Source organism: Lytechinus pictus, chromosome 9, assembly GCF_037042905.1.
Source record: "Lytechinus pictus isolate F3 Inbred chromosome 9, Lp3.0, whole genome shotgun sequence".
Taxonomy (NCBI): domain Eukaryota; kingdom Metazoa; phylum Echinodermata; class Echinoidea; order Temnopleuroida; family Toxopneustidae; genus Lytechinus; species Lytechinus pictus.
The window spans coordinates 21804022-21831697 of NC_087253.1; the positions used below are offsets into that span (position 1 = coordinate 21804022).

A 27676-nucleotide genomic window follows, 5' to 3' on the forward strand; every position below is an offset into this window, starting at 1 on the left:
GCCCATATCGGAAAGTTCTCTTGAAGTAATGAACAATTAATATTGCAGTATTTCTTGTTTAATTAATAAAGAGTAAGTTCTCTTCATCATGCGTAGAATGTGATGTATAATTGATTTCCTTTGTCCCAAAATGATTTACAATTGTATACAGTAATAATATTTCCTCAAACCTTCCTTCTTCATTTGTTCAGACTTCAACGAATGTGCTAAAAATGACACCAACGACTGCGACCAGATTTGTGAAAATAATTTGGGTTCCTACACGTGCTCTTGTGAACCGGGCTACAGGCATGGCCTTGATCAACGTTCATGTATAAGTAAGTCAATGTGTGGGGGTCTGTTGGCATAAACCTGGTGTGAATGGTTTAGAATAGGGTGTGTGTGCGTGTGTTTTGGAACGTAGGGGAGAGTGGGTGTGTTTGACAAAGAGGGGAATTTCGTAGGTGTGTGTGGGTAAGTTGATAGGTGGGTGGATTTGTGTGGGTGAGTATGAGTGTGTGCGTGCACAAAAATTTGCGAGTATGGGTATAGTGTATGCCAGTGTGGAATGAAAATGTTTGCGGTTTTTTGTTGTTTTAACTGTATGACATTAAAATTGACTAACAATGCTTTAACATGTGGGAAGTATAGAACAGAAGGAAAAGCAACCCCACAAAAAAAAATATAAGCAAACAGAAACTAATGGAGAAAAATCGTCGTCGTTGTAGTTGTAATAGACAGTAGAATAGTAGTCGTAGTCGTAGTAGTCGTAGTCGTAGTAGTAGTAGTAGTATTAGAAGTAGTAGTTGTAGGGGTAGTAGTAGTAATAGTAGTAGTAGTAGTAGTAGTAGTAGTAGTAGTAGTAGTAGTAGTATTAGAAGTAGAAGCAGTAGTAGTAGTAGTAGAAGTAGTAGTAGTATAAGTAGTAGTAGAAGAAGTTGCAGTTTAGTAGTAGTATAGTAGTAGTCGAGGTGGTCGTAGTAGTTGTAGTAGTAGTAGTAGTAATAATATTCATGGTAGTAGTTGTAGTAGTAGTAGCAGTAATAATAGTAGTAGTAGTAGTAGAAGAGAAAAAGAAGAAGAAGAAGTAGTAGTATAATTTATAGTACTATAGTCGTAGTAGAAGTTGTTATGATTCCTAAACGACAAAAATATATGTTACAAATCGGATGATTTTAATGATGATATAACAATACTGATTATGGTAATTACTATAGTAAATATAAATAATCATGAGATTTATAGTAAAATGGTTACAATTACGACAACAGTTGACAATAATGCCCTAACCATGACAGTACTTTTAATACTTTATTTCTTTAGAGATATTCTGTACTGAGGAATTGATAAATTCCACGGGATCTGAAAGCTGTACTTGCGAGCCAGGCTTTAAACTAAAAGATGGATCATGTGCAGGTAAAATGTTAGATCATGTGGCAGTCACAACGACTTATCCTACTACAGTCCGATCTAAAGTATTGCATCATTTCCAACGACACACAATGATCGATTTGGCTTCAATGTTATTGTGCCGACTGTGGCATCACTGTAGGCTTATATCATAATGAGAAAATATACAATGCTACTAAGAGAGAAAGAGCTGTTAATTTTAGCAGTTTGTGATAATTAAGAATTATTCTGATATGAAAAACGCGAAACAGAGATAACTGAATGATATGTTTTGAAGTTATTCCTTATTGCAAAATTATAGAGCAATTATTCGGTCTTTAAAATTGAAATTGAAACTTTATTTACCACCATCTTCATGAAAACATGCAAATCAAGAAATATGAATATTTTAAATAGAGTACATTATAACGTAAGTTAGAATATTTACGAGAATGGTGGAAAGATCACAAAAACGTTGCAAGCACTTACAGATTCTACTGTAAATTACTGGACGATAAATTAGGATTAAACATATTAATAAACAAGGTACATATTATATCATTATCGGCTAGTTTGATTACGATGATGGCCTAAGTACAGTATAGAGAGTAACCAAATAACAAAAGTCTATGATGTGCACTAGATTAGTTCTTAGTTCTGGTTCATAAAGACTTGTATTAATAACAAATGCACAATAAACAGAACAAGTTTACAACAGTCAATTAAGTCAATTATTAACCGTATCAGACATCTGAGCAGGGCAACTTTGAAACATTGTTGCCTGCTTAAGACTGGGATCAAATGGCCGGTCAATACAATTCCAATTGTTTATCCACGGGCCCAATTTGTTGCCCGCTCAAGAAAGTCAATGAGAAAATGCGTGGAAATGTGGTGGGCAATAAAAGGCAGCGCTAACATCCGGGTATTCTACGTTTTTGTACGCGTCCTTGAACCGCGCAGCGCTATACGTCATAATGGTAATCAAGTTGAGACAGTGCTGGATACTGCGTCCCTTGGCCATGGACGCGTCATTTCAATTACGTCACAATGGTAAAATTCAGAGGCCCAGTCTGCTCAACATGACAAACTAGATTATCCTTCTTAAACTTTAAAATATCAAAAATATTAACGATTTTTGCTCTAGATGTCTGATTTGGTTAATAATAGCAATTATATTGACTGGCCTGGGGGTGAAAGGACATATATCACCCTCACTAAATTGATATCACCCTCGTCTACGACTCGGGCGATATAAATCTAGTTTGGGCGATATATGTCGTATCGTCCCGAGGCCGATCAATATTGCTTTAATGTTTTCAGTATATTTACACGTTTAATTTGATGTTATAGCAAGTTTTATGAAGTGGGCACCTAAATTTTGAATTCTTTATTTTACTAGTAACTTATTTCCATTAAACAAAAAACATCTATAAAGGATTTGAATTCCACTTTCATCCTATTCATTTTCAGATTTTGATGAATGCAATGCTGGTGTAGACGAGTGTCCACCTGACATATCCACGTGTAACAACCTACCAGGAGATTATAATTGTACTTGTCATTCTGGATATGAAAACATGTCTCCAAAAGAATGTGAAGGTAAACATATACATTAGTAGCAAAATTCATTATTTAGTTTGATTTATGATTTATTTACTTTTTATTATTTACTTAATTTATCCTCTGACTTATCTATTCATTTATTAATTCATCTATTCATTTACATAACTATTCATCTATTAATCCACTTATTTATAAATTTATTTATTTACAGCTTTACCTTTTCTATCACGTATTTATTTAATCATTTATTCGCAAGATGGCATATTCATTCTACTGGGTTTTTTATGTTTTTTTTGTATTTCAAAACAGGCAATGCGATATTTGTAAGCTTTAAACAGATTTGTTGTTAATTTACTCCCTTATGTCCAATTAGATATTAACGAATGTGAACTTAACATGGATACTTGCAACAGGGCTGAATTCGATTGTGTTAACATACCGGGTAACTCATTATGCGTCTGCAAGGAAAATACAACAGAAGTCGATGGAGTTTGTTTTGGTATGAAAAATGCGTTCTTATATTTTACATTTGTCACATTATATGTGTGTTTAAATGATAAAACTGATCATATTATATTATAATTATATTATATTATATTATAAGGAATAAATCTAGAGGTACTAAAAACAGAAAATGAAAACTTTCTTTACCTTTTCTTTACCCGGGCAGCGTCTCCAACTCTCACCCGGGTCTTATTTTCTTTCTCATGCAACATTGTGATTGCTCTTCTTATTAACTTGTTTGTAACTATGTATGCTCTATGTATTTGATATGACAAATAAAAAAACAATAGTAATGATGATGACAATGGTAATAATGATACTACTGCTAATAATAATGATAATGATACTGATGAATGAATATGTAGTATTCTTGTTGATTGTATAAAATAGGTGCATTGACGCTCTCCCTCAACGTTCGTTTCTCATTTATCAACGGGCTAAGCGTTGTTTCCTACCCAGAGACAATTGACTCCCAAGAAAATCAGCAGAAATTGGCACAAGATGTAAGTTTCTTGGAAAGGCGTTATTTCACTCATATTTTAATCTGGTTAATATTCACGTTGCCTACGTGCACGTGATATATATCGCGTAATGTCATCGGGCAACACCGCGTCCAATGACATGAGGCGCATTAATCGCAGCGCGTGAATCTGAGAGATAAAAGTCAAAATCGGACTTAATTTTTGTGTAAACCACTCATTGGGCCCGTTGCAGAAAGAATCAAGTTTATATGCAAAATAATAATAATAATAATAAATAATAAAAAATCGCAATGTCCTAATGGGTGAATTTCATTAGTTGAAAATCAAATTTTCATCACATTTTTTAATGGGGTTTTGTTTAAACAGGTTCTCTTTGCAGAAAGAATTGCAGTGAACTAAAACAAAAATGCGAATTAAAGTTTTAACCAATCAACAGCACGTACTTGAAACTTATGTCTGATTTTACTAAATTGTGCTTTAAAAAGTTGACTTTTCTCATTCATGGGAATCACCCAAAGTTAGTATGTTAAAACCCCATCTATTATATCCTCAGTAATACTCATTTTTGTGTTAGTATTAGAATAGTAAGCTAACCGTGCAATATAAATGTTATTTTTTGTTATCATTATTTTTATTATGATACATTTATTCGAAAATCAATATAGTTGAAATACAAAAGGAATAATGTTCTTTTTTTTCTCTCTCATTTATTCATCATTCTATATTTAAAGCATTTATATATTTTGTGCATTGATTTTTGTCCGAAAAAAAAACATTTTTAGCAAAAAAAGCAAGATAGGAATAATAATTTGCCTTTAAACTTTCATCGTGTCACAATGCAATCGTTTCTCGAAAGCAAAATAAGAAATAACATAATATATGAAACTGATTTAAGTAAGTAGTTCGTTTCATCAACAATTAGCATGATGAACTATTGAAAAAAGGTTATTGTTCGCAATTGTTTTGGCCACTGATTTAAGTAAGTAGTTTGTTTCATCAACAATTAGCATGATAAACTATTGAAAAAAGGTTATTGTTCGCAATTGTTTTGGCCATTTCTGGTGTGTAAAATACATTCGTCAAAGCTTTCTGCAAGTCTCGAAGATCAGAATAATACATGTTTTTAAATCAAATTATTCTATCTTTGTTACTTTTAAGGTATTGCGTTACCTCAACACGTCATCAGAATTAAGTGAAGACGAGTTGCAGGCTGTATCTCTGCGGAACTACAACTTGGCAGGAATCTCTCTTCTGATTTCCTTCCGGGTTGACATAAAACCCGACTCGTCACTGACCGATTCTAATCTGCAAAATATTTTCATGGAACTTCTTCCAAGCTCACGGCTCATTGAACCAAACCATTTAGTTCCGCCCGAGGGTAGGTATTTCCCAGAATGTTTCTGACGTAGAACTCTCCAGCCCTAGTTTTCAAAATTAATCTTAAACTTTAAAATTTTCAATAAATAATGGTGTTAATTATATTGTTTTTTATTGATGTAGATGTCTAATTTTGGTATTGATTGATTTGAAAGGAAATAAAGAGGGACGAGAAGAGCGAGGCATAGATCAATTAAGCACAATGAATGCTGCATTATACAAGACTCTATATTTTATCATGGTAATGTTTTATTTTTTCTTCTGCCTCTTGAATCTTCTTCATTTTTAAATCGTCGTCGTCGTCTTCTTCTTCTTCTTCTTCTTCTCTCTCCACATCCTATTCCTCTTCTCCACCATCATCATCATAATCATAATCAACGTTATCATCATCATCACAATCAACAACATCATCATCATCATAACCACCACCACCACCACCACCATCATCATCGTCATAATTTACCAACTTTACATTATCCTTCTTTTACAGATATCAACGAATGTGAGCTGTCTACGGATGTATGTATTAACGGTAACTGTACAAATACAGACGGTAGCTATTTTTGTACCTGTTCTGCGGGTTTCCAACTCGGAAACGCGAATGCTTCTTGCATAGGTGGGTACGAGAGTTGCCAGATATGTATCTTTATTATACAAACCATGAATATCCCCCTAGAACAAAGCGAAAATATAGATATTAAAATAATCTAAATATCATTGTGCATAATGGTGGAATACTCATAAAAATGTATAAATTATTCTCACTCTAGGCTTGTTTTAATAGTTGTGGCTACTTATCGTTGAAACAGTTGATGATTAATGAATTATACTGCTATACATCACTGCAGAAAAGTTTTTTCCAAGTTGTGGCTGAACGTATTGTCTGTCAAACGTGCGTGTCGGAAATAACAACCTGATCAAGAACATTTCATTATTTTACATGTAGAGGCTGAAAATCAGTACTTTGTTAAGCAAATCCGTATTTTCACTAAATACCATAGGAAAACACATAAACCGAAACTTAAGAAATCACTTAAGAAATTTTACATTTACAACAGCTTTGGCAACTCTTTTATTAAAATATTTTGTGAAAGGAATGGATGTAGAGAACAATGGTAGGCATAGCTTTTATCAAGGTTCCCCAGAGCAATCTGCCCTTTGGAAAAATTGGTAATGCCGAAAAAATGTCTCTGCCGGGAATCGAACCCGAGCGCCCAGCTTTGAACGCCGCACAGTGGGCCGGGGCGAAACAAAAGTGCGCCAAAAGTCATTTTGGGCAATTTCTGATTTTCAATTTTTGTCATGCCCAGCTGAAAGACAACACTTTGAAGAATACTTCAGCAAAATATTTCATTCGGGAATTTGCATAAAGGATGTTAATTTCCTACCTCAAATCGTAAAATGTGACATTTTGCGAAATGCCGCGTAAATGACAACTTAGTTGAAAAACAAGCCATTTCACAGGAGGTTTTTCATGTAGGAATCTGAAATGGCACCCACATAATCCTGATATATTCTTTTTTATGTTAAAGGGTTCAAAGTAGATAAAAGACACATTTCAGGAGGTTTATAGGATAATTATTCCTCGAAATTGGCTGATAATCCATGTTTTTTGCATTTACATTAGAAACGTTTAGATTTCCGTGGATTTCCGTTTAAATTCTATCATCATTATTTTTCCAGATGTCTCAGCTTTAAGTCAATACCAAATTTAGCTGCCCGTTTTTGCCCGTTTTCATGTTAGAGCCGATTTTACTTGACACAATACCCCCAAAACCTGTTAAAAAACGGGTATTTTTATACCGCGCCGTCATCGCAGCGCACCGTGTGGAGTGTACATTGCCGTTCATTTTTGCGTGGCGAGGACGATTCCCCTTCTATTCCATGAAAATGACATGAATTCCGGGCATAATGTAAACAAAATGAAGGTTGATAACTCATATAAGGGCTACCCGCCCCTCTTCCAGAGATAAAAGTTACTTGTAGAATAATTTCACCCAAAAACCCTCCTCATAGTAAAACATTCGTGGTGTATATATACTCTGCGTTTTACCCAAGTCTACCCGCTTGATAAAGCACGGTTCATATTTTTCAGATTTTTAAGCATTTTTTTAATCTAATGATCATTTTGATGCCATAAAATTATTTTCAGGATCTCATACACACTTTTTTGGCAAGTGAGAAGCATAAACCAACATTCACTCTGGTCAATCTTAAAGTTACACATAACACAAAAGTTTATATACTACACATTGTTTAGCGTAATTTGTCTTTCCACAGATAGGTTTTAAGTAGCCAATCAAAGTTTGGTATCAAAGTGACGTCATATCGGCTTTAAATTATGTTCAGTCGATTCTACGCCCAAAATTACCCGTAATAGACATGTTAAAGTAAAAACATAAAACGGAATATAATTTTGGCGCACTTTCAACTCCTTCTGGCCCACTGTGCGCCGGTGCCTTAACCACTAGACCACAGAGACGGGTTAGTGGCTAGGTTGACCCCGATCCAATTGACCGTCAGATATATAATAATAATATAAGTAATATCATATAAAAGAGGAGATTCTAAGCTTTCCATTGGTAGGTCATTTGTCTATTGTATTTGTGATTAAGTTATGATAAATCATCGGTTTCGTTTTTTCTGGGACGCACTGTATATACATATATACATATATATATATATGTATATATATATCTCGTATCAATTTTGATGTATTTGCCCACGGCACATTTCACTCTAGTTTCAGCCCAGCACACTGTTCCTTTTTTACTTCTTAACAACGTTTATCCTTCCATTTTCTCCTGTTTTCTATACTCCTCTATTGTGTTGGCGCGTTGTGGTCTAGTGGTTCTGACTCTCGCTATTCAATTCAAACAGACAGCCATGGGTTCAAATCCTAGCCATGGCATGTTTTCCTTCAGCAAGAAATTTATCCATACTGTTCTGCACTCGACCCAGGTGAGGTAAATGGGTAACAGTAAGTAATTTCTCAAAAAGCTGTGCGCACCAGAATCGGTAGACTATCTTAGCCGGGGTAGTATACATGTAGGAGTGACTTGAGCACCTGGCAAGGTGGATAAGTGCGCTATACAAATCCTATATAATTGTTATTTATTATTATTTATTTTCTTACCACTTGGAATATCTGAGGAGGCGGCCCCTGCCCTGACCTGAATCTAATGCTTCCAACCCTATAATAACCAATATTCCTGATGTGAGGTCATTATACATTTTAAGAGTAGTCAAACTTATAATCGCTTTTCATTAAGTAATGGTTAAATTCTTTCTCTTTTATTTATTATTTTATTGCTTTGTTTTAGATATCAATGAGTGTCTCAGAGATCATGAATGCAACCAAACGTGTATCAACTCACCTGGAAATTACTCGTGTTCTTGTAATCCTGGCTTTGAGCTCGATGATGATGGGTTTACATGCAGTGGTATGTTTCGTTTACATAACACGCTCCGTTACCTTACCTTACCGCTGTTCCTTCTTTTTAAAGAGGCATCATTGGCGGATCCAGGGGGAGGGGGGGGGGGGGGCACAGCCGGCCCGTGCCTCCCCCTTTTTGGAGCCACAATCAAAAGTTTTAATGTTAAAATACCACCGTTCTAAAACAAGTGTGCCCCTGTTGCACCCACAAATGTAATAACGCCCACAAATGTAATAACACTTTACCCACAAATGTAATAACGCCCAAAAATGTAATAACACTACCCACAAATGTAATAATTTTTGATCGCCCACAAATGTAATAATGACTTTACCCACAAATGTAATAAATTTGAAGGGATTTTTGGCGAATCCGTTCTTAACTGAAATCCTGTAGTAATGCGTTCATATAGCACAAAAGTGTAAAGTCTTTTTTCCAGACCCGATTAATTCAAAAATTATAATGTGATTTAAAGTCTCTTTTCCAGTCCCGGTTGTTTCAAAAATTATAATATAAGTCCAAAGTCTTTTTTTTTCCAGACACGGTTATTTAAAAAAATATAAAATAAATCCAAGCTAGGATACAATAATGATATTCCAGTGGAATGAAAATGAGAATCGAGCTTAGTCTTTTCTCCAGACCCAGTTAATTAAAACTGATGAAATTAATGTATTTGTTGTTGTTTGAACTTACACGGTGCGTATTGTGAATATATGCGCTAAGAGTAAATTGAGAATCAAGCGTAGTCTTTCTCCACACCCGGTTACTTAAAACCAAAAACTACATCCTTATAGTAATGCGTTCATATAGCACAAAAGTGCAAAGTCTTTTTTCCAGACCTGGTTAATTAAAAATGTATGACATAAGTCTAAATTAAGTCTTTTTTTTTTCAAGACCTGGTTGTTTTAAAAATTATAATATAAGTCCAAAGTCTTTTTCCAGACCCGGTTGTTTCAAACATTACAACATAAGTCCAAAGTCTTTTTTCCAGACCCAGTTATTTCAAAAATTGTAATATAAGTCCAAACTAAGATACCATAATGATATTCCAGTGGAATAAAAATAAAAATCGAGCTTAGTCTTTTCTCCAAACCCTGTTATTCGAAAATTATAAATAACAATACAACAACAACAAAAACAGTATAATGACCCCATAATCCTATTAATTCTGGATAACATGGATATATAGCATAGTCTTTCAGCCAGACCCAGTTTTTTTTTCTTCAAAATAACGCTAACAGTAATAATAAGAAAATTCCAAATCTAAGACCAAACAATCCTTCAACCTAAGAACCTGTTTTAAAAATAGGTTTAGAGCATTGTCTTTATTCCAGACCTAATCATAAAAAAAATAAAAATAAATAAAATCTTCTAACGTAAGACTATATCATATTCTTATTCTTCTGGAATAACACGAGTTTTAAAACGTACTCTTTTCTACAGACCCGGTTATTAAAAAAAATAAAAATAAAAATCTTCAACAGTTCAAATCTATGACCAATCTTCAAAAGTTACACCCTTACTGGGTGTAACTGGGTGTAAAAATATGTATTTACCCCGCACCCAGTTTTTAAAGATAATACTAAGACCCTTACAAAACATTGTAATAATGCATGGGTAAAGCAAACATCCTTTCTCCAGACTTGGTTATTATTTGAAGAAAAAAAATAGTTTTTACAAATATTCTAAAACGAATACCCAATAATCGAATTACTGTGGAATAACATGAAGATCGATTGTAGACTTTCCTCCAGACACAGTTATTTCAAGAATAAAAAGCAATAAAACCCAACCCCAACAATGAATCTAAGAACCAACAATCCTCCAAATTAAGACCATGTAGAAAATCACATGTTTAGAGCGTTGTCTTTATTCCAGACCCAGTCATTTAAAAAATAATTCAAACAGTCTTAAAAACACAAGACTTTGTCATATTCTTATTCCTGTGGAATAACACGAGTATTATGTTTAGTCTTTCGTCTAGACCCGGTTATTTAAAAAATAAAGACATTTTGAGAAAAAAAAAACTAAGACCAAATTTCAAAAATTAAGCCCAGTTAAAATGCTTGGGTTTAGAGTGTTGGCTGTACCCCACACCCAGTTTTCTGAAAAAATACAAATTAAGCGAAACTTTAATCTTAAAACTTAACCCCAGCATCTTCTAAACTATTAAAACCCTGTGATAACGCATACCACGAAAACGACAAATTAATCATAGGCGTAAATGTTCATATCTGAATGATACGCACCTAAAAACCCAAGATAACAATAACAACGTTATTCTACATCAATGATATTGTGGGGTCTTTGTTGATATAGTTTGTTTGTTTTCATTGTTTCTTATAATTTCCTATTTTGAAATAACTGAGTCTGGAGCAAAGACTACACCATAGGTCTTCGTTTTGTTGTTTTAGTTTGGACTTATATTATAATTTTTGAAGCAACCGGATCTGGAAAAAAGACTTTGAAATTATATTATAAATTTTGAAACAACCGGGTCTGGAAAAAAGACATTGGACTTATAATAATTTTTGAATTAACCGGGTCTGGAAAAAAGACTTTGCACATTTGTGCTATACGAACACATTACTATAGGGTTTTAGTTTTAGTTACCGGGTCTGGAGAAAAGACTATGCTTGATTCTCAATTTACCCTTAGCGCATATATTCACAATATGCGCCGTATAAGTGAAAACAACAACAAAGACACTAATTCCACCAGTTTTACTTAACTGGGTCTGGAAAAAGACTAAGCTCGATTCTCATTTTTATTCCACTGGAATATCATTATCACATCTTAGTTTGGACTTATATTATAATTTTTGAAATAACAGGGTCTGGAAAAAAGACTTTGGACTTATATTATATTATAATTTTTTTTAACAACCGGGTCTGGAAACAAGACTTTGAACTTATATTATAATTTTTTAAACAACCAGGTCTGGAAAAAAGACTTTGAACTTATATTATAATTTTTTAAACAACCGGGTCTGGAAAAAAAACTTTGGACTTATATTATAATTTTCAAACAACTTGGTCTGGAAAAAAGACTTTGAACTTATATTATAATTATTGAAACAACCGGGACTGGAAAAAAGACTTTAAGTCATATTATACTTTCTTTATTAACCGGGTCTGGAAAAAAAGACTTTGCACTTTTGTGCTATATGAACGTATTACTATAGGATTTCAGTTAAGAACGGATTCGCCAAAAATCCCTTCAAATTTATTACATTTGTGGGTAAAGTGTTATTACATTTGTGGGCGTTATAACATTTGTGGGTAAAGTGTTATTACATTTGTGGGCGTTATTACATTTGTGGGCGAATATTACATTTGTGGGTGTAACAGCCCCCCCCCCCCCCCCCCTTGAAAGCGAGGACTTTTTTTCCTAGTCACATTTTCATTGGAAAATCTTGGATCCGCCCCTAGATGTCATTGTTTTTTTTTTTTTTTTTTTTTTTAATTTTTCTCTGTCCAGTGCAATCTCGCAGCAGACATTTATCTTCGTGCCTGTCATCTCTTCGTTACGATCCGATTGAAATTGTGATAACATTTTATATTAACAATTCATCCTATGAAATTTTAACGATCAATAGTAGTGTACATGTATATATACGGCAATCTACTTCATGAAAATGCCTACAAGCTCACTGCGATAAAAGCATTATAGTTTGTCTTCTTTCTAAACCATTTGTGCGTTTATGTAAATTACCAGTAAGCAAAACTCCGAGCCAACTTGTTCGAGTTATTGAATGGTTATTGTTGTCCCGAAGCACTTTTACTGCGAATTGATTGATTGAAAAATGTACCTTATTCTGAAAAACGTGTTTTTGTTTCTTTCTTTCTTAGATATCAATGAATGTAATGCAGCAGACGTGTGTAGTAAGGGGAACTGTACAAATACATACGGAAGCTACTATTGCACTTGTGATGACGGTTTCACTGGAACAGGAAATGATTCTTGTAAAGGTAAATATTTTCCTTGTATGTACTTCTACTTGTTATATCACTCCTACTTCTACTTCTACTACTACTACTACTACTACTACTACTACTACTACTACTACTACTACTACTACTACTACTACTACTACTTCTACTACTACTACTGCTACTACTGTTTTTACGAGTACTGCACGATTTACCTCGTACTTTAAAATTGTTCCGTCTACTTCTATTTCTTCTTCCTCTTTAAGTCTTATTTCTTAGTCTTCTTGTTGTCGTTTGTGTTTGGTATTTGCTTTGTTTTTCTTCTTCTTTCTTACTTCCTTTTTATTATTCCTTTTTTTGTTTGCCTTTTCTCCTTTTTTTCTTCTTCTTCATCATCATCTTCCCCTCCTCATCTTTCTCTTCTTGTTTTCTTCTTTTTTCTGTTTCTTTCTTTGTTTTCCTTCTTTTGCCCATTTTCCTTTCCTGCTTCTTGTCCATATTCTGCATTTCTCGTGTCCTTTCCTGTTCTGTTCGACTCTAACGATCTTACGTTACTTTTTTTTACGTATGTAGAAATTGATGAGTGTGAATCGAATCCTTGTCAAAATGGAGCGACTTGCATAGACGGGATCAACATGTATAACTGTACCTGCGCACCTGGTTATACTGGAACCAATTGCACAATAGGTAATTTGACAAAAATAAGTAGTATTGAAATCTTGAGATCACTTTGATGGAGAGTGTAGGGGATTTTTGCTTCTTCATTTGAACTAAAATAAGAATGTGGCTATAAGTACGTGTACCTTTCTTCCAGGCCAGAGAAAATATCTTTATTTGAAATTAAGAGTACGATCAAGCATCTCAGCTGGTTAAAAAAAAGAACCGGCGTCAACGTGACATTCTGATTCATTGCCTTTGATATTAATATTTCTTGATGATACCCTAGAGGTGACCCTGTATTATGAGAGTGACCAAGGTTAATCAAGATCAGAGCAAGATAATGTCTAATTTGTGTGTATCAAAATGATTGCACTTTGTTTATTGGAATGTAGCTTAAAATACTCAAAGGTGAAAAGGTTACATATAGATCAGTTGCATGAGAGTTAAAGTCTGGGTAATATAGTGCACCATTAAATAGGCAGCTACATAGTCATAAATGTTGTACATGCATTACATTATTATTTGTATCATCATTGTTATCATTATTATTATTATTAATATTGTTATCAATATTATCATCATTAATTTCATCATCACTATTATTATCATTGTTGTCTTTATCATTGTTACAAAATGATATCTTACATGTATTTATCTTGTAATCTCTATTACTTTTTTCTAAAAGAAATAATCTCCACAACCAGCACCACCGCCACCAGGGAGGGCCCTTCAGCTACAACTACAACACAACCTAGCACAACTCCTCCAGAAGATAGTAGGTCTACAACTACTTCTGTTTCTGATTCTATCACTAATCCAACAACGTTCTCTTCACCAAGTATGTTCAGAAGGGAAAATCGATTAAGAAAACTTATATCAACACATTTTGTATTTATGTGTCTGCCCTTTATTATTTATTTATTTATTTATTTATTTCGGTATAAAAACATTTGCACATAGCAGCCTCACGGCTGAATTGCGTAAAATTTACAAAAATGATTAATATAAACAATACACACACAATAGTTGTTAAAAATAAGATATTGAAATAAGACATAAGTAACTAAACTCTGATCTGAATAAATGGATATTGGTAATAGGATTTAACAAATGATTTTACTAGATGAAGATTTCATAATATAATATAATTCAATACGGTTGTTTTGTGATATATATGCCATGCATCTTTCGATTTAAGTATAGGCTTAAGGATACAAAGTTTAAGGTCATATAATTTATACAATATGGGTGGCAATAGAAATATTTTTTGTATCATTAAAACACTGATATATTGCCTTGGCAAACATGATAAAGACTAGCGGGATATCCAGCTTGAAATGTATAAAAGTGTTTTTTTTTTAAATGTGTCCAAGAGCATTAAGATTATTAATTTGAGCATAATTTATGATATGCATCTATATAATAAGTAGAATAAGTAACTCTGATGCTAATCATTTCATTTATTATTGTTACAAAGTGACAGCTTATTTATCTCGTAATCTCTATTACTTTTTTTTTCTGAAAGAAATAATCTCCACAACCAGAACAACCACCACAGAGGGCCCGTCAGCTACAACTACAACACAACCTAGCACAACTCCTCCAGAAGATAGTAGGTCTACAACTACTTCTGTTTCTGATTCTATCACTAATCCAACAACGTTCTCTTCACCAGGTATGTTCAGAAGGGAAAATCGATTAAGAAAACTTATATCAACACATTTTGTATTTATGTTTCTGCCCGTAAAAGTAACGAGTGGAATGTCCCTGGCAGTCTCGTTTGCATTACGCGATATGATATAGCAGCAGTTCAGACTTTGAAAACAGCTATTGAATGATTATTCACAAAAGAAAAGATAATGAAATATTATGTCCAGTCACTCGAAATGGCCTTTGACCATGATCATGTGACCTAAGGACGTGTGCAAAACAATAATTCAAACTTGATTACCCTTATGTCTATGTTTCATGAACTAGATCCATAATAGTCTAAGTAATGATGCCAATTCAACAAATACCCCTAACACGGCCAAAGTTCATTGACCTTAAAAGACCTTTGGTCTTGGTCATGTGACCTGAAACGCAGAGAGGATGTTTAGGGATACATGGTTGTTCACCACCGCCACCGAGGGCACGTCAGCTACAGCTACCACACAACCTAGCACAACTACTCCAGGCCTACACACTTTTCTGTTTTTGATTCTATCACTCATTCATCAACTATCACCCCCACCCGGTATGTTCAGAAGGAATATCAATTACGAAAATTATCGTCAAAACATTTTTGTCTCACCTGCATAGCAGAGTGAGACTATAGGCGCCGCTTTTCCGACGGCGACGGCAGCGGCGCACAGTGGGCCAGAATTATTTGAAAGTGCGCCAAAATTATGCTATGTGTTTTATTTTTACTTTAACATGTTGATTAAGGGTTATTTTTGGGCGTAGAATCGACTGAACATAATTTAAAGCCGAAATGACGTCACTTTGATACCAAATTTTGATTGGCTACTTAAAACCTATCTGTGAAAAGACAAATTACGCTAAACAATATGCAGTATATAAACTTTGTGTTATGTGTTACTTTAAGATTGACCAGAGAGAATGTTGGTTTATGCTTCTCACACGCCTAAAAAGTGTGTATGAGATCCTGAAAATAATTTATGGCATCAAAACGATCATTAGATTTAAAAAAATACTTAACAATCTGAAAAATATTAACCGTGCTTTATCAAGCGGTGTACACTTGGGTAAAACGCAGAGTATATAACACCACGAATGTCTTACTATGAGGAGGGTTTTCGGCCGAAATTACTCTACAATTATTATCTCTGGAAGAGGGGCGGACATCCCTTATATGCGTTATCAACCTTTATTTTGTTTGCATTATTCCCGGAATTCATGTCCTTTTCATGGAATGGAAGGGGAATCGTCCTCGCCGTGCAAAAATGAACGGCAATGTACACCCCACACGGTGCGCTGCGATGACTGCGCGGTATAAAAATAACCGTTTTTGAACAGGTTTTGGAGGTGTTGTGTCAAGTAAAATCGGCTCTAACATGACAATTTGGTATCGACTTAAAGCTTAGACATCTGGCAAAATGATGATAGAATTTAAACGGAAATCCACGGAAATTCAAACGTTTCTAATGTTAAATGATTATCCGCCTATTTCGAGGAATAATTAGCCTATAAACCTCCTGAAATGTGTCTTTTATCTACTTTGAACCCTTTCCCACGAAAAAAAAGAATATATCAGGATTATGTGGGTGCCATTTAAGATTCCTACGTGAAAAACCTCCCGTGAAATTGCTTGTTTTTCAACTAAATTGTCGTATACGCGATTTTACGATTTGAGGTAGGAAATTAACAATCTTTATGCACATTCCCGAATGAAATATTTTGCTGAAGTATTCTTCAAAGTGTTGCCTCTCGGCTGGGCATAACGATAATTGAAAATCTGAAATTGCCCAAAATGACTTTTGGCGCACTTTTGTTTCGCCCCGGTCCACTGTGCGGCGTCAACACCAAATCTTAACCAAAGGTTAAGTTTTTGAAATGACATCATAACTTAGAAAGCATATGGACCTAGCTCATGAAACTTAGCCACACAATTAATCAAGTATTACTAAATATCCTAGCTGAGTTTCAATTCACATGATCAAGGTCAAATGTCATTTATTGTCAATGAACGTAGTATTGTATCATTATATGAATGGTGTTTTTTGTGAATAATTATTTTATATTAGTTTCCAGTGTCAGCACTGCTGCTATATTGAAATCGCGTGATGCAGGTGATACTGCCAGAGGCGCTCCACTTGTTATTTGTGTTTCTGCCCGTAAAAAGCGAAAATGTATACTCAGATTTAGCCGTCAATGATCAATAATGCAAGTAAATTATTTTGGAGTAAAAGTCAGGGTTAAGTACATAATGCACAATTGAATAGACCCTGTAATAGCAATGCTTATATTATTATTATCATTATCATTATTATTATTGTTAGTATTACTATCATTTTCATTATAATTATCAACATCATTTTTATTATTGTTATTATCATTACTATTATTATTAATATTATTATTATTAAAATTTTTATGATTATCTTTGTCATCATAACAAAATGACATCCAATTCATAAATTCATCCATTTTTGGAAGAAATAGCCACCACCACAACCACCACAGAGGGCCTGTCAGCTACAACTACCACACAACCTAGATCAACTACTCCAGTAGATACTGGGTCTACAACTACTTCTGTTTCTGATTCGTCGCCTGGTATGTTTGGGGACCCATTTCGTATAACTTGTTGATTTAACAGCTTTAAAACAATTAAAAAACTACTGAAAATCCTTCAATTTGATTGGCTGATATTTAAGTTATAAAAGGCATTTTGCATTAGTTGCCATAACAAGTCATTATGAAACGGGACCGAGAAGTGAAATTAATCATAAATAAGATATAAAGCAAACTAATGTCAATACATTTCGTATTTAATCTTCTACCTGCAAATTACCTCAATAAATGTCCTGACTTTAAACTTATTCAATTACTTTAGTAAATAAATAGAGAGTTTTACTGTCCTCTGTAACATTTTTGCTCTTTTTATGTTACCATGGTAATCAATTAAATACCACTCAAGTCGACTCACCTGAGACTTGTGACATATGCATTTGTACTTCAAATAAACATTGACTGCAGCACATACATTTCCTAGAAATTCTTATTACACGCAAATTCGACTATAAAAGGGCAAATCACACTTTCTTATGGTAAGGAAATAAAAGTTGCATGAACTTTAATGGTAATGATACTCATCATGTGTAAAATTACGAAAAGAAAATTACTTTTTTTTTCAAGTATTTGTCCTAAAATATTTATATTCTAGGCAATGTTTGTGATCCTGAACCATGAGTATCCAATTAAGTAATTACTGCGAGCGCGAAGCGCGAGCAGAAATTTTTTATATGCGTTTTGATCTGACCCCAAAGGATCTGTTCACGACCTTGCAGTTAGCCATGTAGACCTTACATATTTTAACAATCAAACAAAGCGAGCGTGAAGCGCGAGCTGAAAATTTGCATCTTTTTACCTGAATAATGGAACCCTAAGCGCTTGATGTAATCGAGATAAGAATAGGTATATAACTAAACAATTGATGCGAGCGCGAAGCGCGAGCGGAAAATTTGTGATTTATACCTAAAGATAGGACACTCTATTCACGTTTTTTTTTAATCATGAAAATGATGAGTAATTGGAAATCTTTCTACATTAATAATGCGAGCGGAAAGCACGAACAGAATTTGTTTGATATATTGGATGATTTAAATAGAGAACAAGCTGATATGTTTTAATATTATTCCTTTGAGTTTTGACATAGGACGGGACATTCTAAAATGATCTTCCTATTTCCCTCCCTAAGCGCGAGATGAAACTTGTCGTTATTCCATTCTAAAAAAGGACAGTTTGATTATCAAATTAATCTCTTATTTATTAATCTAATCAGCCTAGTGAGAGGAAAATAAGAGGTACCTGACAAATCGAATTTTTTTAGCGCGCAGCGCGAGCAGAAAATATTTACATTCTGACCATAAAACGGAAATTTTTACAGAGCACTTTTTAAAAATCAATTTGTAAATGAAACAAAAGAATGAAAGTTCGATTTCCGAGCCGTAATGTGCATTGTATATTGAAAAAAATTTGGTAATTTAAGCTCCATATTGAGCAAGATATGTAAATCATCTAAAAGGCAATGCAAGCGCGAAGCGCGAGCGAAAATTTTATATAGTGACATGAAAGATTTTTTGAAATATTTTCCAAGTCTCCCCATCATCTTATTTTATTCACTTGTTTCCCTCTTATGTTTCCCCATCTTTTTTCTCCTTTCCCTTCTTTTTCCTTTTTTTCTTTCTTTCCCCTTTTTTCCTTTTTTTTTTTGCTCCACCAATAGAGGGGGGGGGGGGGGCTCGGCCCCCTGGATCCGCCTTTGAGCAGTACCAGCCCGTCACACAGGACGTTGATGCTTGAATATTACAATTGTTATCTATCTTGTTTATTAGAAACGTTCGTGAGCATCATAAGGATTGAGATCACAGCCAACAGACGAAATGGTGAAGTGCTTGTATTCACAGAAGAACTTAATGATCAATCTACGGACGCTTTTATGGATTTGGAAGATGTCTTTTGCGGTGCGGTGAGGAAATCTACATTGATTTTTGTTTTTTATTCATAAAATCGCTTAATGCGATTAGATTAGGTTAAATCTGAATAAATAAGATAAAATTAGATTCTACTTTACTTATTTTATTTCATTTTAGTATTAATGCTGTACTCGGTATAGGCCTAGATGCTTCATGAAATAGAGACACTATTGGAAAGCATGAGCATCGGGACAGCTTTTTCATTTCATTTAGAAGACAGTATATATTTTGAAGTAGCAATTGTTAGATTTAGCTTCAATGACGGATCACTGGTCTAAAGCAATAGACAATGGTCAGCTTGTGTGCGCTGTTTTCATCGATCTTAGACGTGCGTTTGACTCTGTCAACACGAATGTACTGCTAAATAAGCTCCAGTGTATTGGCTGCTCCGATAAAACACTAAGATGGTTTAACTCGTATCTAAACATGAGATCGCAATGTGTTCAATATAACAAATCTATTTCTGGGAACGACAGTGTGTCTATCGGAGTACCACAATGATCCATATTAGGTCCGCTATTCTTTCTAGTCCTAATTAACGACCTGCCTAATGTAATAAAGAATGGTCAAGTTACAATGTATGCCGACGACACAACAGTATTTTTATCAGGATCTGATATAGAGAGTATGAAATTGGCTTTACAAGAAGATGTAAATGCTTTAAACCAATGGTTAAAATTAAATAAGTTAATTCTCAATATTGAAAATACTAATATGATGATACTGGGGTCAAGACAAAGAATGAACAAATATAATAAATCAGATTCAGATATTTTATCACGATTGATGGTAAAGTAATAAAGAAGGTACACTCTACTAAGTGTTTAGGTGTCATGATAGACGATAAACTTCTTTAGCATGATCATGTAGAACACGTTAGTAAAAAAAGTATGTGCTGCTCTCGCCACACCGAAAAGGGCTCATCCATTCATTGATGTTACCACGGCAAAACTAATCTATAACTGTCTAATCCAAAGTCAAATTGACTATTGTTGTGAAGTATGGGGTTGACGATTTATCACACAATCGAATCAAATAATAAAACTTCAGAAACGTGCTGCCAGAATAATACTCAAAGCTAACGTCCTCACCCCGTCTGATCAGTTATTCAAGAAACTTGAATGGTTCTCCTATCCCCCAAGAGTAATGTATTTTCGATGTTTATTTATATTTAAGAGTTTAAATAGTTTATCTTCCGATTTTTTTAATGATAACTTTAAATTAGTATCCGAAATACATAACGTAAATACAAGATATGCCTCCAATCTACACCTCGATGTCCCAAAATGCAATACTGAATACTATAAATGCTTTTTCATTATTTCCTCAATATCAATGTTCAATTCCTTGCCCCTTCATTTAAAAACCCTATCCACCCTCTCTAGTTTTAAAAAGAACTCAAATCATATATAATGTCCAGCAAATGTTAAAATGTCAATGGTTCCTGTGTTACAAATATTTTAATGACTCGAACTTTGCATGCCTTCTGTGTTTTAATATGTATGATTTATATAATGTTTTTACCTTGTATGTTTTATCACTTATATATACATGTTTTGTTTTTATGATTTTAGGGCCCATTTTGATACCAGCTTTTGCTGAAAGGGCACCCTATTGAAATATTTTATAAAATAAAAAATGAATAAATCATATACTAACTTTCATATCCCAAATTAAATTTATAATTGACAGGTCTCAACGCATTTGAATGAAACCTTGAATTCAACTTTGCTCATCAATATCACATGTGAGGTAATCTCTTTTCGAAATGGCAGTGTGATCGGTGATCTTCGGATCAGTCTCATAGCTTCGTCGCAGGTGTCCGCTGATAATCTTCGTGAATCAGCCGCTGACATCTCACTGGCGAATGAGACATTACCCTATCCCGGCGGTTCTCTTTACGTCGAAGAGTTAGCCGTAGACAGTAAGTGCACATTAAAGAAAACAAAACTGTTCTGTTAAATAAGTCATTATTTGCTTAAAGACTGTTTATAAGGAAATAACCTTTTTAGGAGATTATATGCCTCAAATATGTTACTTTTAGTGTTTTCAATTCTGTACCCTCCCGCCCCACCCCTCCCCTTTTCCTAACATCCAAATATAGCAGGTACTAAAGACAACAAACACACAGACACAATAAATTTTTTTATTGGTGTTATTCTTTGCCATGTTTCATTAGATTCGGATAATTGTGAGAATAACCCCTGTCGAAATGGAGGGAAATGCACGGATGAATTCAGCACGTATAGTTGCGCATGCCCAGAGGATTACACAGGAAAAAACTGTTCAACATGTAAGCATGAATTGATTTATTTTTATTACTTTGAATGCAGTCATAGTCATTAATCTTTTGGGAAGCTTTGTAAAATAAGAAAGTTATGGCAAACAAGCCTTTACGATCAATTTGCCCTATTATCAATACAACTTGTTTTCCTCCTTGATGATCGTCAAATTTCACATTTTTATTAAATAATATCAAAATGAAAATTCTGCATTGATCATCAGTATCCCTCAGTTTATCTTGCTTGTTCACTTATACTTTAGAGAATTATTTCGAAATCCTGAGTAAGTAGGGTATAATGGACAGAATTAGGGAAACATAGATATTTCCCATTACATGATTACCTGTTCTACCTTGCAAGCTTTGTATCACAATTCAGGGGATAACTGCTTGTAGGGGTGAGCGCCCACCTCACTATAGGCGTTCTCTGTATCTTACTCCCGTGGAGTTTGTACTTTTTAGCTAGGAATTTTATTTCGTTCTGTTATTTGTAAGTTGTAATAATATCAAATCACAATAATTTCCATTTTCCATTGGTCGAGCAGTTTCACACTCATGAACATGATACAAATTACGTTGAAGTTTCATAGGTTATACATAATTTTAATGCAATATTTTCTTATTCATGTATCCCCATAGTCTCTGGTAGGACTGGCTTATCACCTGGTGCTATTGTTGGAATTATACTTGGTGCCATGTCGGGAGCTCTGATATTCGTCATCTTCGCATGTTTAATAATGGTCCAGACAGTCCGTCGTAATCAGGCAAATAGGATGGTGATAGGGTAAGTAAAATTTCTATGATTGTTTGAAACAGCCTAATAAGTATTGACATTTTTTTCTTCTTGTTCTTGCAGTGATAAAGTGATGCCGTTGACTTAAGGTTTTATCTGTTATGAATTGGTCAGACGCCGTATCCTAATTAAGAGATTGGCTAAATTGATTGATCACGTGATCAATCATTTACATGCATTAAAGCTAACAAAAATATTGTCCAATGACTGGTACTAATGGCTAGTTTATTTACTGGTCATGGTTTTGAGATGAGAATCGTATACCAAAAAGGATAAAGATTTACATCACTATATCATAAAACAAACAATACACATAAATTGAATCGGGCATTAGAATAATTACGCATACTTGTTACTTTTGAAAGAGCCTAAATGTTAGAATGTTTCAAAAGTACCCTTGCGTGCCTTCCAAGATGTGTAGTATTTTGTGTTATGAATTACGAAACGGCAAATTTATATAATGTAAACATATTAATGGAATCGACCTTTCAAATGTAATTCAACAGGATGCAGAAGCCTATGAACTACCGCATCTCAGAGCACCGGCGTATATTCGGTGACCGATGGTCGGATCGTTCATCAGACGATTACTCGATTGAAAATTCTCTTGATCGTCGACAGTATGATATCGGTAGGGCTGTTGATCGGATAAGACAATATCAAGGCATGGATAACCCCAGAAGTGAAATAAGTTATTATCGGGTAAGAATATTTTTTTTCTTCATTCTTCTGTACCCCTTTTCTCTCACTTCCTTTTCTGTCCCTCCCTCTCTCTCTCTCTCTGTTTCATCCACTCTCTTTATTGGTTTATCTTTATATAGTTGAATTGATCATTAATTTATTCAATTCCCTTAAAAATATTGGCACAATTGTTACAAACAATGTACATGTATATACAACCTTAAAATATAAACAATGCATAAAGAATGTTCGTCATTTGACGAACATTCTTTATGCATTGTTTATATTTTAACATTGTATATACATGTTCATTGTTTGTTATAATTTTTGGTCTTTTGTAAATTTTGCAAAAGACCAATAATGGAAATGGAGAACCTTTGGAAAAGCCTAATTTGGCTTTGCAAAATGAAATTCCTTACGAAAAATGTAATAATATAGATTATACATCAGAAAGTTCTAGGGATAAAAAACAAGGAACAAAAAGACAAATAAACAATGAACAAGAAAAAAAAACCGTTTGGTGAATTATCATTGATATTTTGAATGCAAATTAAGTTTTAGCTATTTTTACACAGTTAAATTTGATTCTGTTTAACTCATAATTAATCAATTAAAAATAAATTATACTCATTCATGGTAAATCATTATGTATCAAATTTTAATATCGAGAGAAATAATTGTATAAGCGGAATAAAAATATGTTATCGCAGGTAATCTAAAGTAAGTTACTTTCTCAAGTATTTGATACTATATTTCCAAAGCTTAAAATTATAATAATACATTATTACTTGTTAATCAACTAAATTATATATATTGCTAGCCCTGCCACCTTATGTAATTTATTTTGTGTGTGTTTTAGGGAGTCTTTTCATATCTAATTTGTCAGACACATTTTGTGTAGGTATATATATTTATTTGTATATAATGATGTGGTTGATCAATAAAAAGAAAGCACTTTAGAACCCCAAACCCTCTCCCCCTATTAAAAAGTGATAATTTGGTAAATAGTTAAAATGTTGAACATAGATGCATATGAGTAAACATTGCATAAGTATGCTATCGTCAACAATGTTTTTTTTTCGTTTTATTTAATGTCTTGGCAATTCCTTTTATTTTGATTAATACCTTTGATTTGTTGTTTCTCTGAACAGAGACCCGGTACTTTAAATAACTTTGCTCTACCATATGTAGCTGATGGCGAAGGAAGCAGTGCCAGCGGTGAGGTAAGTACACTCCCTTACCCCTATGTTTGCAATGCCCTTTATCTGCATTTCTTTATTTTTTATACAAATTATCTATTATACCCTCAATATTTTTCGATTGCTACAAAGGTTAGGCCTATCCAGACCACTTCTTTCCCGTATACTTCCGATATTTTCAGTTCATCGTTCATAAATTTAATTCTTGTTGTTTTGAACATTAATTATATTGCACAAGTGTGTTATCTGGATATTTCAGAGAAAAAATAATTGAACGTGAACCTGATTGTTATCCAACATGAATGTGATATACTTGCTTTAAAGTTTATAAGATAATCATGTGCACTTAAAAAAAAAAACCTGTTGCTTATTTTAACATGTCCTTCTTATTCATTATTTTGTACGATTTTATTGTTTACAGAGCGCCGTTGAACGGAACCCGTTAAGCTACAGCTACTATTAAAGCGCCCAAGCACTAGTTATCATTTTGACTCTGTTTGATTTGCACTCAACTCAGATAAAAAATCAAGTTAGGAATGGATAATTCGTTTGTTCCATTCCAATCATCAAAAAGCGAAAACGGAGGTCGGCCCCGTGGTTTGGTTTTTTAAAACACAAAAACGAAATCACACAGAGCTGAATCCGTGTTGTGATTTCAAAATTTCAAAAAGAATTTTGGACATTTTTCAAATTTTTCATTCTAATTTTTTGTTTATGCATCAAAAACTAAATCAGAACACGGTTTCTGCTCTGTGGTTCTGTTTGCAAAAACAAACAATGCAAATCGAAACAATCTTTCCGCTCTGTGATTCTGTTTTTCGACAATCGCACCGCAAACATCAAAATTGATGAGAAATCAGAAATAAGTCTAAAAGTATTTTTGATTTTTGATTTCTGTTTTTCATCTACTAAACGAAATCACAACACGGTGATTTCGTTTTTGTGTAAAAAAAAACCGAACCACGGGTCTGAATTCCGTTTTTTCTTTTCGATTACTGGAATTGAAAAACAAATTATCCATTCGTACCTTGATTATAAAGTGAATGGGTACCCGACAGGATTGTTTCTTTGAATGTACTGAGGAATGGAAACAGCCGACCTTAAAGCCGGGGTAATAAAAACAACAGTGCGCCACGGAATAGATTATCATCTACAATGACCCTATACAGATGCCTACTCATTGTCACCCAGATCGATATTAGATCTGTTCTAATCATCATCGAATAAATATGTTTGTAAGCTAAGCATTTCTAAGTGAATTCAATAAAGTGATATATGACGGCTATCTTCTTGTCTCGGGTGAATACTTCATTTCTAATAATATTTTGTTGTATAAAATTATATTCAATTTGATTTCTACATCATATCAAATATGTACATGTGTTTCAGTAATATTTACTGTTCAATATGTTTCAGATCCAGTACTTCATATAGCAGCCTATAAATGACATTTATAATTTGAATATTTTTTTTTTTATATATGATCACATAATATTCCAATAAGTCTGTATGGATATGCAGTTCCAACGTTCTTCCTTGTGAGTGCCTTAGTACAGTCCTGTGCACGGGTGATTAAGGTGGTAGTGAAAAACCCCCAACAAACTAAGTGCCCCCTCTTTGGTTTTTTTTTGCAGCAGAGAAGCATTATTGAGGGCACACAAAGTATTTATTTCAGGTACAAGGAAATGTCTTTAACCTAAAGGGCTGCTCCTGGTTGAAAAAAAAATCATATCTAAATAGATAGAGTAAACTTCACCGAGCAAAATGCTGAAAATTTCATCAAAAATTTGAAAACAAATGACGAAGTTATTGAATGTTAAAGTTAAGCAAAATTGCATGAAAACGTTTATATGCACGTCGTCGTGATCATTTATTGGATGGGGTGATGATGTCACATTCACATTCTCCCTTTCTATGTTATCACATGAAATCATAATCATTTCACATTTCCATACATGCGTGTGTAATATGTCTCCCTTATAACAAAATAAGTTGAAGCAATGGATATGCAATAAATTAAAGTGCAATAAATTGGTTGTCAGTCCTATTGCTTTAGTCCGTGAAGGAAAAAATTTGAATTAAAATAATTTTATGTAATGAAACAAAAGTACAAGTGTGGACATGGCATCAATTTGCGCTCTGAATACTCATGAACACTTGCATATAACTGACCGAAATAATGTAAATCTTTGAATTGTCATAACTTTAATCCTTTAAATAAATTTTCAGTGTTTTTTTGTCTTATTTTCTTTTTCTTTCAAAATAATATTACTATCAGCCTGGATTATTATTTTTGTTCGATTTGTGCATAAAGGGCAGATGAAGAATTATATGTGTTTCTTTGTCTCTGTGTGAGAGAAAAAGGTAAGGTTTTTGATGGGGATACGCGCTTGATTATAATTCTATATTTATAATACCTTTTCTTTCAGTAACATGAAATGTCTTAATCTGAAATATTTTGTTTAATTACGTTTAATTTGATTTTGCATTCATATGTATGTGATTCTTGTTTATTGTATTTTTTGAATGAAATTAATAGAATTGAATATAGGTAATCATGAAATATCACTGTATAAGTGTATGTGTGTGTGTGTGTGTGTGCACCCTTTTAATAACATACAAACACCACTCAACTCTGTAAAGTATATTATTAATATGTCAGTATGTAGTAATTTAAATGGTAGTTTTTTCATTTCTCCGTTGTAGGTATTTTCGAATTGTAATTTGTTCGTGAAATATTGTATCTTTTTAAATAAGACTCGTAATCGTGAGCTGTTGCATTCGCATGAAGTAATTTGTATGCCTACATAATGATGCCAATTGAATATGTTCGTTTGCATACTTGTACAGTAAAACGCGCAAATCAATATCCATTACTCTGAATGTACAAAAATGCGTTTATTAAGGTTTATACTTCCAGATTTATTTTACTCAGAGAGCAATATAATTAAAATATATCAAGAAGAATATATGATGATCTCCTTTTGGTAATTTTGTTGTTTTATTTGCGTGCTTTGTTTCAGTGAACAACAATGCATTGTGCATTTAATAATCAGCTGATTTAAAGAGAAATTCCAGTAGTTGCAGTAAACACTGATTTCATGAGAAAGTCTGTAAAACCAGGCTTAATTGTCAGTATATCATCGAGGATCTAGATCTGGTACAGTTACATAAACTGAACTTTGTAAAATCTTGAATT

General features: G+C 33.6%; 1 protein-coding gene across 1 annotated transcript in view; it reads left to right on the forward strand.

The window, feature by feature from the left end:
• LOC129268582 (uncharacterized) overlaps positions 1-27436 on the forward strand; it is a 38018-nt gene extending 10582 nt beyond the window's left edge. The window contains exons 11-30 of the mRNA XM_064104404.1: positions 192-317; positions 1303-1395; positions 2839-2967; positions 3305-3430; positions 3826-3938; positions 5076-5295; positions 5785-5910; positions 8618-8737; positions 12583-12702; positions 13237-13350; positions 14009-14161; positions 14849-14998; positions 17482-17601; positions 19383-19516; positions 21216-21447; positions 21703-21816; positions 22444-22588; positions 23104-23299; positions 24430-24501; positions 24899-27436. Of these exons, the coding sequence (XP_063960474.1) occupies positions 192-317; positions 1303-1395; positions 2839-2967; positions 3305-3430; positions 3826-3938; positions 5076-5295; positions 5785-5910; positions 8618-8737; positions 12583-12702; positions 13237-13350; positions 14009-14161; positions 14849-14998; positions 17482-17601; positions 19383-19516; positions 21216-21447; positions 21703-21816; positions 22444-22588; positions 23104-23299; positions 24430-24501; positions 24899-24940 (2645 nt within the window). The 3' untranslated portion in view covers positions 24941-27436. The remainder of the gene's footprint in view (positions 1-191; positions 318-1302; positions 1396-2838; positions 2968-3304; positions 3431-3825; positions 3939-5075; positions 5296-5784; positions 5911-8617; positions 8738-12582; positions 12703-13236; positions 13351-14008; positions 14162-14848; positions 14999-17481; positions 17602-19382; positions 19517-21215; positions 21448-21702; positions 21817-22443; positions 22589-23103; positions 23300-24429; positions 24502-24898) is intronic.
• Positions 27437-27676: the final 240 nt, after the last annotated feature.